Genomic DNA, 12335 nt, shown 5'->3' on the forward strand with positions numbered 1-12335 from the left:
ATTGAGTAGAGTGTTATTCAGCTTTCATGTGTATGTGGGCTTTCTGTTGTTTTTGTTGTTAGTTCGTGATGATCTGATAGAATGCATGGAATTATTTCAATCTTCTTCTATCTGTTGAGGCCTGTTTTGTGACCGATTATATGGTCAATTTTTGGAGAAGGTACCATTAGGTGCTTAGAAGAAGGTATAGTCTTTTGTTTTGGGATGAAATATTCTATAGATATCTGTTTAATCCATTTGGTTCATAACTTATGTTAGTTTTACTGTGTCTCTGTTTAATTTCTGTTTCTATGATCTTTCCATTGATTAGAGTTGGTTGTTGAAGTCTGCCACTATCATTGTGTGTGGTGCAATTAGTGCTTTGTGCTGAAGTAAAGTTCCTTTTATGAATGTGGGTGCCAGTGCATTTGGAGTATAGATGTTCAGAATTGAGAGTTCTTCTTGGTTGATTTTTCATTTCATGAGCATGAAGTGTCCTTCCTTATGTTTTTTGATAAGTTTTGGTTGAAAGTCTACTTTATTCAATATTAGAATGTCTACTCCAGCTTATTTCTCGAGACCGTTTACTTGGAAAATTATTTTCCAGCCCTTTCTCTGACATTGTGTCTTACTTTGACTTGAGGTGCATTTCTTGTGTGCAGCAAAATGCTGGGTCCTGTTTATGTATCCAGTCTGTTAGCCTATGTCTTTTTATTGTGGAATTGAGTTCATTGATATTAAGAGATATTAAAGAATAGTGATTGTTGCTTCCTGTTAGTTTTGATGCTAGAGGTGGAATTATGTTGGTGTGGCTATCTTCTTTTGGGTTTGTTTAAAGAAGATTACTTTCTTTCTTTTTCTAAGGTGTAGTTTTCCTCCTTGTGTTGATGTTTTCCATCTATTATCCTTTGTGGGACTGAATTTGTGGAAAGATATTGTGTAAATTTGTTTTTGTCATGGAATATCTTGGTTTCTCCATCTATGGTAAGTGAGAGTTTTGCTGGGTATAGTAGCCTGAGTTGGCTTTTGCATTCTCTTAGGGTCTGTATGACATCTGCCCAGGATCTTCTAGCTTTCATCATCTCTGGTGAGATGTCAAGTGTAATTCTGATAGGTCTGCCTTTATATGTTATTTGACCTTTTTCTCTTACTGCTTTTAATATTCTTTCTTTGTTTTGTGCATTTGGTATTTTGACTACTATGTGACAGGAGGAATTTTTTTTCTGGTCTAGTCCATTTGGTATTCTGTAGGCTTCTTTATGTTTATAGGCATCTCTTTCTTTAGGTTACTGACGTTTTATTCTGTAATTTGTTGAAGATATTTACTGGCCTTTTAAGTTGGGAATGTTTATTCTCTTGTATACTTATTATCCTTAGGTTTGTTTTTCTCATTGTGTCCTGGATTTCCTGGATGTTTTGGCTTAAGAACCTATTGCATTTTATTTGCCTATTGTATCATTATTTTCTATGGTATCTTGTGTTCTGTTGGTGATGCTTGAGTCTTTGACTCTTGTTCTCTTTCCTAGGTTCTCTATCTCCATTATTGTTTCTCTTTGTGATTTCTTTATTGTTTCTATTTCCATTTTCAGATCCTGAATTGTTTTGTTCAATTCCTTCACCTGTTTGGTTGTGTTTTCCTGTAATTCTTTAAGAAAGTTTTGTGTGAGAGCTGGGCGTGGTGGCGCACGCCTTTAATCCTAGCACTGGGGAGGCAGAGGCAGGCGGATTTCTGAGTTCGAGGCCAGCCTGGTCTACAGAGTGAGTTCCAGGACAGCCAGGGCTACACAGAGAAACACTGTCTCGAAAAACCAAAAAAAAAAAAAAAAGAAAGTTTTGTGTGTCCTCTTCAAGGGCTTCTACCTGTTTACCTGTGTTCTCCTTTATTTCTTTAAGGGAGTTATTTATGTTCTCTTTATAGTCCTCCATCATCATCATCATGAGATGATAAAGGGTTAGTCCTGCTTTTCTGGTGTGTTGGGATATCCAGAGCTCGCTGTGGTGAGAGAACTTGGTTCTGATGATGCCAAGTAGCCTTGATTTCTGTTGCTTATGTTCTTGCCTTTGCCTCTAGCCATCAGAATATCTTTGGTGTTGGTCTTGCTGTTTCTGACTGTGGCTTGTCCCTCTTGAAAGCCTGTGTGTCAATACACCTGGGATACCAGTTCTCTCCTAGAGGAATTTGGGTATAGAGAGCTGTGGCACTAGGTCAGCTCTGGGGCCAGGTGGAAACCGGAAGGATCCTGTCCCAGGGTGTTCTTTGGTTCCTGTGTGCTGATGACTCTGGTCTGGTCCTTCTTAGGCCAGGAATTTGATCAGAAGTGGTGGTCTAATCTATGCTTACAGGTGTGCCAGCACTCCTCGGAGACCAGCTCTCTCCCAGTAGCATTTGGGTATGGATAGTTGTGTCATAAGATCTGCTCTGGGTGCTGTGGATTCTAAGTTCATCATCTTTATTACCTAGTCATGGTCCCTCTCATTATTTGTCTATCAAGGATTCTGTCTAACTCCGACTCCCTTGCTAGGGGCAGGGATTCTGTGGAAGAAACATACAGTATGTCATTAAAGAACTAGTTATTCTTTAGCCATTTAACTATTTCTTTAACATTGCTTAAAGTGAGACTCTCTTCCTAAGGGTGGCCCCTCAGCCAAAGATATTGACTCAGACCACCTGTAATATTTGGTCTCTACATGGCTCAGAAATTCTATTGTCTTTACAGGAGGGTTTTTCTTTGTTTGTTTGTTTTTGTTTTTTCTATAATTTTTTTAAAAAAGATTTATTCATTTTATGTGAGTACACTCATACCAGAAGAGGGCATCAGATTCAATTACAGATGGTTGTAAGCTACTCAGGACCTCTGGAAGAACACTTAGTGCTCTTAACCACTGAGTCATCTCTCCAGCCCCTGCTTTTTTCCCTATTCTAACCCATATTAAGTGAGTTCTTCACAAAAGGGAAGAGATCATAGAGGAAGAAAATAGTTTGTCCAGGGCCCACACCCATTAGTATTTTTTCATCTAAGGAGTTCTACCTACTTTTCTTTTGGTCACTTATGACTTAGAAGACTTTTAAATAAAATGCCTTTGCTTTTTTCAAAATGTATCATTATCAGTAAAGAAAGGAAAGAAAGAAAATGGGTATTGGGTAAGCAGTGGAAATAATTGTTCCTAGAGGAAAGATGATGTGTATGTTAACCAGGTGATATTTCACTGTTGTCTTTAAAGCAAGCAAGGAAATTACATCAATCAGATTTGGCATTTCAGTGAATTTCTGTGGCAAAGTCAGCAGAGGTGTTGTGTTTTTATAAAAAGATAAGGAGAGAAGGAACATGTTTGGTGAAGGTGCAGTCAGGTATGGGGAAAGGGGGTACCTTGGGAGGGTACAGACAAGTAGAGAAAAAGAAAGGCAGAGAGAGAGAGAGAGAGAGAGAGAGAGAGAGAGAGAGAGAGAGAGAGAGAGAGAGAAGAGAAGAGGAGTAGAAGCTGGCCATGAGCTCATGAAGAGAAAAGGGGGAGGGTAATGGGGAGAGAGGGGGAAGGAACAGGAGGACAGAATGGGAAGCAAGAAGGCAAGAGAGCAAGAGAGAGAGGAGGGGGCAAAAGCCCCTTTTATATTGAGTCAGGCATACTTGGCTGTTGCCAGGCAACTGTGGGCAGAACTTAGACAAAATTCTAGCAGGTGGAGTCCACTGAGCCCTGCAGACTGGTGAGTGACCTAACAGTAGTGTGGAGATTGAAGGACCTGACAAGCCATGAACTGGCGCAGAAATGCTACCAAACAGCAATGGGAATTCATGTCACAACACTCTGAAAACCAGACACAGGAGGAGTGTTAAATTTACTTAAGGCAGTGGCTACTAGGAGCAGGGCATTCAGAGCCAGAAAAGTCTCAGAGGAAGGGAAGTTGGTTTTGGATGGGATGCCCAGAGGAAGGCCTTTAAGGAAGTAATAGGAATTTATTCAGACTTTGAAATGCAGGCCAGCATCTTCTGGGAGGAGAAGGAATGCTGAGCAAAAGAATGTCAGAGGAGACAGAACCAGATATAGCAACAGATAAGGCTTACTGGGAGCCTCAATAAAGCAATTTGGTTGAGCTGGAGGACTAATGCAGGCATGTAATGGAGCGGGATGATGTCAAAAGGCAGTGTCTGATAAAGTCCAGATAAAGTGTACATTCCTCAGCTTTGATTCCAAACCGTATTTTTTTTTTCAGGCTGTGAGGATCTGCTGAAAGTTACTGTGCAAGAGACAGACTTTACTAATGTTCTTTGGAAGTGTGGTATAGGGATTAGAGGGGACAGTTGCCAGAGGAAGGAAAGCTGGTCTGGACAGCTGGTTCAGTAAGGGTCTAAAATAAGAGAGACACCTTCAAAAAGCCTTATGTTGAGGCCATTTTCACCCTCCTCACTCTCTTTCACTTTGTTCAGGTATTTCAAAAATGTGGCTTCACCTTAAACCCATTAAACCTATTTCCCACCTCCTACACTTCTCCTCCTTTCCTTTTTGTCCTCACCCTCTCTGCCCTTTCCCCCTCTCTGTACGCATCTCTCACTTTCCATCCTTGTGAACTAAGTCATTCACAAATATTCTACTACTTACATTGGAGACATTCGGAGAATCATCAAAGGTTCAGAAAACAGGGTTCTAGTCTGAGAAAGCAAATAATAAGGGAACCAAGAGGGGCTCACTGAGAAGCCGAGTAAAAGTTGGTGTCAGACATCAGCAGGGCACAAAGTACTAATCTATTATGTTAGAGAAGATGCCACTCAAGCCAACGTGGATAAATGACAAGGAAATAAGTCATCAGGGGGGGTGAGAGGAGGAAGGCTGTGTGAATGTGGAATAGGGAATGTGGGCTCTGTTTTCAGGAGCAATTGGTAGCAAGCAGTTTTGGGAATTGAGTAACAGGAGTGAAAGACCATGACACTGGGGGAGTTATAGGGCTTTGTTTGTTTTGAGTTTAGTTTTCATTCCAAATATGCTGAAGGCTGCTGGAGAGTTTAGCCTTCACGATGTATTAGATGGATCTATCTATCTATCTATCTATCTATCTATCTATCTATCTATCTATCTATCTGTTTATTGAGTTGAATAAACCAAGGATTTATATTTTCTGGGTCTGCAGGGTACTTGCTACTCATGGTTCAACTGACTGGTGGCTCTGGCTGCTTGGGCAAGCCACCTAACCTCTCTAAGCCTCAGTTTTTTCTCAAAACAAAACAGAATTACATAGTTCTTTCATAGACCTTGTTCTTTAAATACTGAATCATTTACAACATTCCTAGTGTGGTTCTGGGAACACAGAAAACCCTTGAACGCTGATACATATGGCTGCTGTGCTCTTGCCAGTCACTGGCCATTCACCTCAGGGTTCAGGCAAGCTGGAGATGAATGACCGGGAGTAAGAGAGGCCAGTGAAGACTGTGGAACTTTCTATTTTCTGTTCAGTGACCAGTTGTCATTCAGATGGAGTTTGTTTGTTTGTTTCTTTGTTTTGTTTTTGTGTGGAGTAAATGAAAAGAAGGCTGAACAGACATAGGTGACTGACTAGCTGAAAGCAGTCAGAGAATGTGTCAAAGACACCTGTCAGGCTTCAAGCTTGGGTGCACAGGAGAGTTCCAGTGTCACTGACATGAGAAAATCATTTCACACTGGGTCAGGTTCCCAGGCTACTGCTCTCCTGACATCCTTGGGTGGTTGGTGCTATTTAAGTTTCTTCACCTGCTCAGGGGATGAGATGGGCTGTTTGTCACTGACATTTCCCACAATGTTTTGACCTAGTCACAGTGAAGGCATATTTAAATTTAGGGTAGCAAGGCTGGGAGTGGTGGTACACACCTTTAATCCCAGCACTCGGGAGGCAGAGGCAGGCGCATTTTGAGTTCGAGGCCAGGCTGGTCTACAAAGTGAGTTCCAGGACAGTCAGGGCTATACAGAGAAACCCTGTCTCGAAAAAACCAAAAACCAAAACCAAAACCAACCAACCAAACAAACAAAATTTAGCATAGCAAAGGGTTTGGAGTCTTAAATTCACTTAAAGTTGAGTTTGGGTTCACCTGTGCCTAGTAGACCTTCCAATTCTTTCTGTTTCTAGATCATGTAGATGTCCCAGGAAAGACCACAGCATCTGTAGCCATGTTTAAAGGAATCAAGAAGATAACACATTTTCACAGTTCATGGTGTTTGGCACAGAATATTTGTTATGATTCACTGGTATCATGATCACTATTTTAATTTCTGTATAAAATAACGAATCACATGTGCAGTCTGTTTTAGGTCTCAAGGTATTAAAATAAAACAAAATATGTCTCAGAATTTGGCTTTATATGTGTGTGTGTGTGTGTGTGTGTGTGTGTGCGTACGTGTGACATGTGTGATGGATATGTGTCTATGTATGGGTGTACATGGATGTGGAAGACAAAGGACATTGGGGCCTGCTTTGTCATTTGCAACCTTATTTCCCTTAAGAAATGGTCCCCTCCGGAGGTTGCCTGTTTCCATTTTTTTCTGCTGGCCCTCAGTGCTGCAGTCCCAAAATGGCTATCCTAACCTGAGCCTTAGTTGTTCTAAGTACCACCATGTACCATAACCACATGGAGTCAGCATGACTATGAACCTGAGGTCCAACTTGAACAGACAGCATCTCTACAAATGCTCTCCTGTGTGTGCTTGGGTACATGTGCTTCAGAAATAGCGATGTATGGGATCAAGAATGAGATGTCTCTGTGGGAAAAAGCAGCCTTTCGGGTTCTCAGCATTTTTCCCAGCTGCTTTGCTACTTTTTTTTCCCCCAGAAACTTCTGAGGCTATTAAAATCTATTCCTAGTGATTAAAAAAAAATGGTAGGGACTCAATGGCCCCATGTCTGGCAGAACATACCTAAACACCCAGTTTGCTCCTTTAAAAATTTTCTCTACCAGTATCAAAACAATCCTACTCATATTTGTGAGGAAATAAATCTCTCTCTGCCTTGCATTCCGCGTAGGGAATATAGCAAGACAGATAGCCATCTGGGCTAGCCTGTCTCTCTAGAGTATGGGTTTTGGCTGCTTTAAGAATCTGACTCTTGGTAAGGGGGCTGGTCTATCCTGGGTGTGGGAGGAGGGAGCGGTAAAGCTGACCTGGGAGTTCCTTTTAGATCAGACAAAAAGAAACCAGGAAGTTAGGAGGAATTATTACAGTCTGTACAGCTCAGGATGTTAAAGGCGATAACCTCCACGGCCTGGTTATTCATTAGCAAGAAGGAAAGCTCCGGAGAGAGCAGAACTCTCTCAGTTGCAGGCTTGAAGCAGGGTGAGAGCAGCTGGAGCAGGCTGGGCTGGGAGCTTTTTCCTGCAGTTATAGTCTCTCTCTAACTTTTTCCGGGGACAGAGGGAGAGGTGGCTGTTCTTTGTTCTCAAATGTCCCTCTAAATAAAACCCTTTTTATTTTACTTATTGTTCGGTGCCCAGGCCCTCAGGAAGAAGCACCTTCCCTCTGGACCTCCAGCTCAGTCCTCTCTTGGTTTTGCCTCAGGGCAGCAGCTACAAACAGAAAGCCAGCTGTGAGTGTCTTGGCCAAGCCCAGATCTGCCGAGAGATCCGAAGCGGGAGGTATGGTGAGTTGCAGCTGATTTGGAAGCTGCCTGGTGGAGGACAGTGGCTCTGTACAGCTTGTGGGGAGAGGATTATCCTCCCCTGCTACTACTAAGCTAGAACACCATGGGCAGCGTCTGTGTGAGGCTCTGGGCATACCTGCAGCCTTTTCTCCCCTGCTGGTCTCAAGAGGCAGACAAGTCAGTGGTAATTGAGAATCCAGGGGCCTACTGTCCCCCAGAGGCTCCCAGGTCACAAGAGCCGGAGAGAAGCCATGGCCAGTATTTTGTGGCTCTGTTTGATTACCAAGCACGTACTGCAGAGGACCTGAGCTTCCGTGCCGGCGACAAACTCCAAGTCTTGGACACTTCGCATGAGGGCTGGTGGTTGGCCAGACATTTGGAGAAGAAGGGAACCGGCTTAGGTCAGCAGCTGCAGGGCTACATTCCTTCCAATTATGTGGCGGAGGACCGGAGTCTCCAGGCAGAGCCGTGAGTAGCACCAGCCATACTTTTTTCTTGATTCTTTCGGGGTTGAATACTGAGCTCTGGCTCTCCTTCCTTCCTATCCACGGACTCTCATTCGCAGATAGGTCCAGTGTATGGAAAGACATTCTAGAAGCTATTAATTGAAGCATGTCTTTCTCGCCAAGTGAGAGAGAACTGCTAAAATGACTTTGATTATAGTGGGCACACCTATGGTCCATTTAATACTCTCCCTCTGCCTCACTTTCAATAGAACTACATTTTCATTTACGGGCAGCTATAGTCTCTCCTAAACCTACTTTCAAATCTAAAATCGGAGGCTATTTAGTTAGTGTAAACTTTCCAAGCATTCCAAACTAATGCTACAAATCCTGCAGTTGACCACAACCATTTCCATTATGGTAGGCTCACAAGTGGGCTAACTTACAAAGACAACAAAACAACTACACAGTAGTAGTTATTTTTCTGGTGAGATCATAACAGAGAAAACTTTCTTGGGGGTCCTAGATCCTGAGGTATATTCAAATTATGAAAATAGCTTTTGGTTTTTAGGATTAAAAAATGGCCAGGTATAGACAACAAATTTTAAGAAGAAAAATCATGGCGATATTTCTTTCAATAGTAGATTAAGATTTCATCCTGAAAAAGTGATTTTAGAAGGGGGGGCGATGATTAACACATCTAATTATTGCTTTTTGCCTCAGTTCTAGTTATCTGTTTCTGATTGTGGAGGTTAAACAATTATCTAACCTTGTAAGAAATGGACTACAAAAGGTTGTTTAATACATCTTACAGACTGAAATGTCTCTGCAAGCTCAGGTTCTGAAACTTTTTCTCCAGCTGGTGGCGCTGCGTTTGAAGTCTGTGGAAGCTTTAGGGAGTTGTGCCTGGGTGGTAGGCAGGCCTCTGCAGAGTGTAGCTAGCCTTTACTCCATCCTGCTCCGTGTGTTTACTGCTACACCATACAGTCTCTCACATGCTCTTTCCACCCTGAACTTAATCACTATGCCTGCTGTCCCATGGCAGATTAAGACCTTCAGTAACTATGAGCCTAACTAAATATTTCCTATTGGGGGGGGGGGGGGAGAGAGAGAGAGAGATTGAATAATTCCTATGGTTTATGATGGCACAAGGGAGTTCACTTAGTATTTGCATATTTCCTACAGTTTATGGTATAAAAGAAGAAAAATTATAATTTATTTAAGCCACATCCATTCATCCATCTATCCATTCAAAGAGCAGACATATTGGTAGGTAGGTTAGGGCTGTGTGACTAGAAAGTAGATAAAATGTAATCCTTGTTTTTCTAAATAATTCCATTTTTGAGTAACATGTTTTTCAACAGTTTTCTACTTTAATATGTCTGTCTATCTATCTATCTATCTATCTATCTATCTATCTACCTAATATATGTGAGTACAATGTTACTCTCTTCAGACAGACCAGAAGAGGATATCCAATCCCATTACATGGTTGTGAGCCACCATGTGGTTGCTGGGAATTGAATTCAGGACCTCTGGAAGAGCAGTCAGTGTTCTCAACCATCTCTTCAGCTCAATAAAATGTAATCTTAATAATGGATACACAGACTCTAGTGGATTAGAAAGCAGGTAAAGATTCAGTATTGATGATGAGTTCCAATGAAATCTACTACAGGAAACATCTTTCGGGAAATGGGCTCATAGTAAAGAAGGGCTCCTTATGGGGGAGCTCACTGGGGCTCCCCTCATGTCCTCATCTAGAAATTTTTCTTTCCGACTAATTTCCTTTATTATTATTTTAATATGACATTTTTATTAATTTTTAGAGAATTACATATTGTGTAATTTGATCATATCCACTCTGCCTCTTCCATAATTTTCATTTCTTTGTAAACAGCAGCTATGGGCCATTACTGCTGTGTTACAGGATTAATATTTCTAAAGAAAAAATAGTTTGGAGATTTTTGAGATTATTTTTCCAATTATCAAGAACTTTTAAAATTAAAAAAGCTATAATTTATGCCTAACTAGGAATTAATCGACTTAGACATTTTTATACTTTCTCCTCTAGAAGTTTTATTGTCTCTGGTTTTATGTGGAGTTCCTTGATTCACTTAGACTTGAGCTTTGTACAAGGAGATAAGAATGGATCGATTCACATTCTTCTACATGATAATCACCAGTTGTGCCAGCACCATTTGTTGAAAATGCTGTCTTTTTTCCAAAGGATGGTATTAGCTCCCTTGTCAAAGATCAAGTGACCATAGGTGTGTGGGTTCATTTCTGGGTCTTCAATTCTATTCCATTGATCTATCTGTCTGTCACTGTACCAATACCATGCAGGTTTTTTTTTTTTTTTTTTTTTTTTTTTTTATCACAATTGCTCTGTATTACATCTTGAGATCAGACATGGTGATTCCACTAGAGGTTCTTTTATTGTTGAAAATAGTTTTTGCTATCCTAGGATTTTTGTTATTCCATATGAATTTGCAAATTGACCTTTCTAATTTGGTGAAGAATTGATTTGGCATTTTGATGGGGATTGCATTGAATCTGTAGATTGCTTTCAGCAAGATAGCCATTTTGACTCTATTAATCCTGCCTATCCATGAACATGGGAGATCTTTCCATCTTCTTTGATTTCTTTCTTCAGAGACTTGAAGTTCTTATCATACAGATCTTTCACTTCCTTCATTAGAGTCACACCAAGGTATTTTATATCATTTGTGACTATTGTGAAGGGTGTTGTTTCACTAATTTCTTTCTCATTGTGTTTATCCTTTGTGTAGAGAAAGGCCACTGATTTGTTTGAGTTAATTTTATATCCAGCTACTGCACTGAACTGTTTAACAGATTTAGGAATTCTCTGGTGGAATTTTTAGGGTCACTTATATATACTATCATATCTGCAAATAGTGATATTTTGACTTCTTCCTTTCCAATTTGTATCCCCTTGATCTCCTTTTGTAGTCTAATTGCTTTGTTTAGGACTTCAAGTACTATATTGAATTGGTAGGGAGAAAGTGGGCAGCCTTATCTAGTCCCTGATTTTCGTGGGATTGCTTTGATGTTGGCTGCTCTATATTGCTTTTATTATGTGTAGGTGTGGGCCTTGAATAACTGATCTTTCCAAGACTTTTATTATGAATGGGTGTTGGATTTTGTCCAATGCTTTCTCAGCGTCTAATGAGATGATCATGTGGTTTTTGTCTTTGAGTTTGTTTATATAGTGGATTACATTGGTGGATTTCCATATATTAAACCATCCCTGCATCCCTGGGATGATGCCTACTTCATCATGATGCATGATTGTTTTTATGTGTCCTTGGATTTGGTTTATGAGAATTTTATTGAGTATTTGTGCATCGATATTCATAAGGGAAATTAGTCTGAAGTTCTCTTTCATTGTTGGATCTTTATGTGGCTTACGTATCAGAGTAATTGTGGCTTCACAGAATGAATTGCATAGCGTACCTTCTGTTTCTATTTTGTGGAATAGTTTGAGTAGAATTGGAATTAGGTATTCTTTGAAAGTCTGTTAGAACTCTACACTAAACCCACCTTCTCCTAGGCTTTTTTTGGTTGGGACACGATTAATGACCACTTCTATTTCTTTAGGGGAAATGGGACTGTTTATATCATTAATCTGATCCTGATTTAACTTTGGTACCTGGCATCTGTCTAGGAAAATGACCATTTCATCCAGGTTTTCCACTTATGTTGAGCATTGCCTTTTGTAGTAGGATCTGATGGTGTTTTGAATTTCCTCAGGTTCTGTTGTTATGTCTCCTTTTTCATTTCTGATTTTGTTAATTAGGATTCTTTCCCTGTGCCCTCTAGTTAGTCTGGTTAAGGGTTTATCTATCTTGTTGATTTTCTCAAAGAACCATCTCCTGGTTTGGTTGATTCTTTGTATAGTTCTTTTTGTTTTCACTTGGTTGATTTCAGCCCCAAGTTTGAGTATTTCGTGCTGTCTACTCCTCTTGCGTGTATTTGCTTCCTTTTGATCTAGAGATTTTATGTGTGCTGTCAAGCTGCTCTCTCTAGTTTCTTTTTGTCAGCACTCAGAGCTATGAGTTTTCTTCTTAGGACTTCTCTCCTAGTGTCCCATAAATTTGGGTATGTTGTGGATTCATTTTCATTAAACTCTAAAAAGTCTTCTCTTCCGGTCAGAAAAGCACCGGGGCAGCTAGGGCGCAGGGTCGGCTGACACCCGCCAGCTACCCACAACCCCCGCCACAGGATTTTGAGACTGCTGGTGAGTGGAACACAGCTTCTGCTCCAGTCCAATCACGCGGGAACTGAGACTGCTCTGGTTG

General features: G+C 40.8%; 1 protein-coding gene across 2 annotated transcripts in view; it reads left to right on the forward strand.

Annotated features, from left to right (window-relative positions):
- The first annotated feature begins 6976 nt into the window (after positions 1-6976).
- Frk (fyn related Src family tyrosine kinase) overlaps positions 6977-12335 on the forward strand; it is a 119599-nt gene continuing 114240 nt past the window's right edge. Inside the window, exons 1-2 of one of the 2 annotated variants that reach the window (XM_029482170.1) lie at positions 6977-7045; positions 7428-8041. In XM_029482170.1, the coding sequence (XP_029338030.1) occupies positions 7677-8041 (365 nt within the window). In that variant the 5' untranslated portion in view covers positions 6977-7045; positions 7428-7676. Of the gene's footprint in view, positions 7046-7079; positions 7270-7427; positions 8042-12335 lie in introns of those variants that run through there. The other variant, XM_021174495.1, reaches the window with a different exon arrangement.

Source organism: Mus caroli, chromosome 10, assembly GCF_900094665.2.
Source record: "Mus caroli chromosome 10, CAROLI_EIJ_v1.1, whole genome shotgun sequence".
In the NCBI taxonomy this organism is placed as follows: Eukaryota; Metazoa; Chordata; class Mammalia; order Rodentia; family Muridae; genus Mus; species Mus caroli.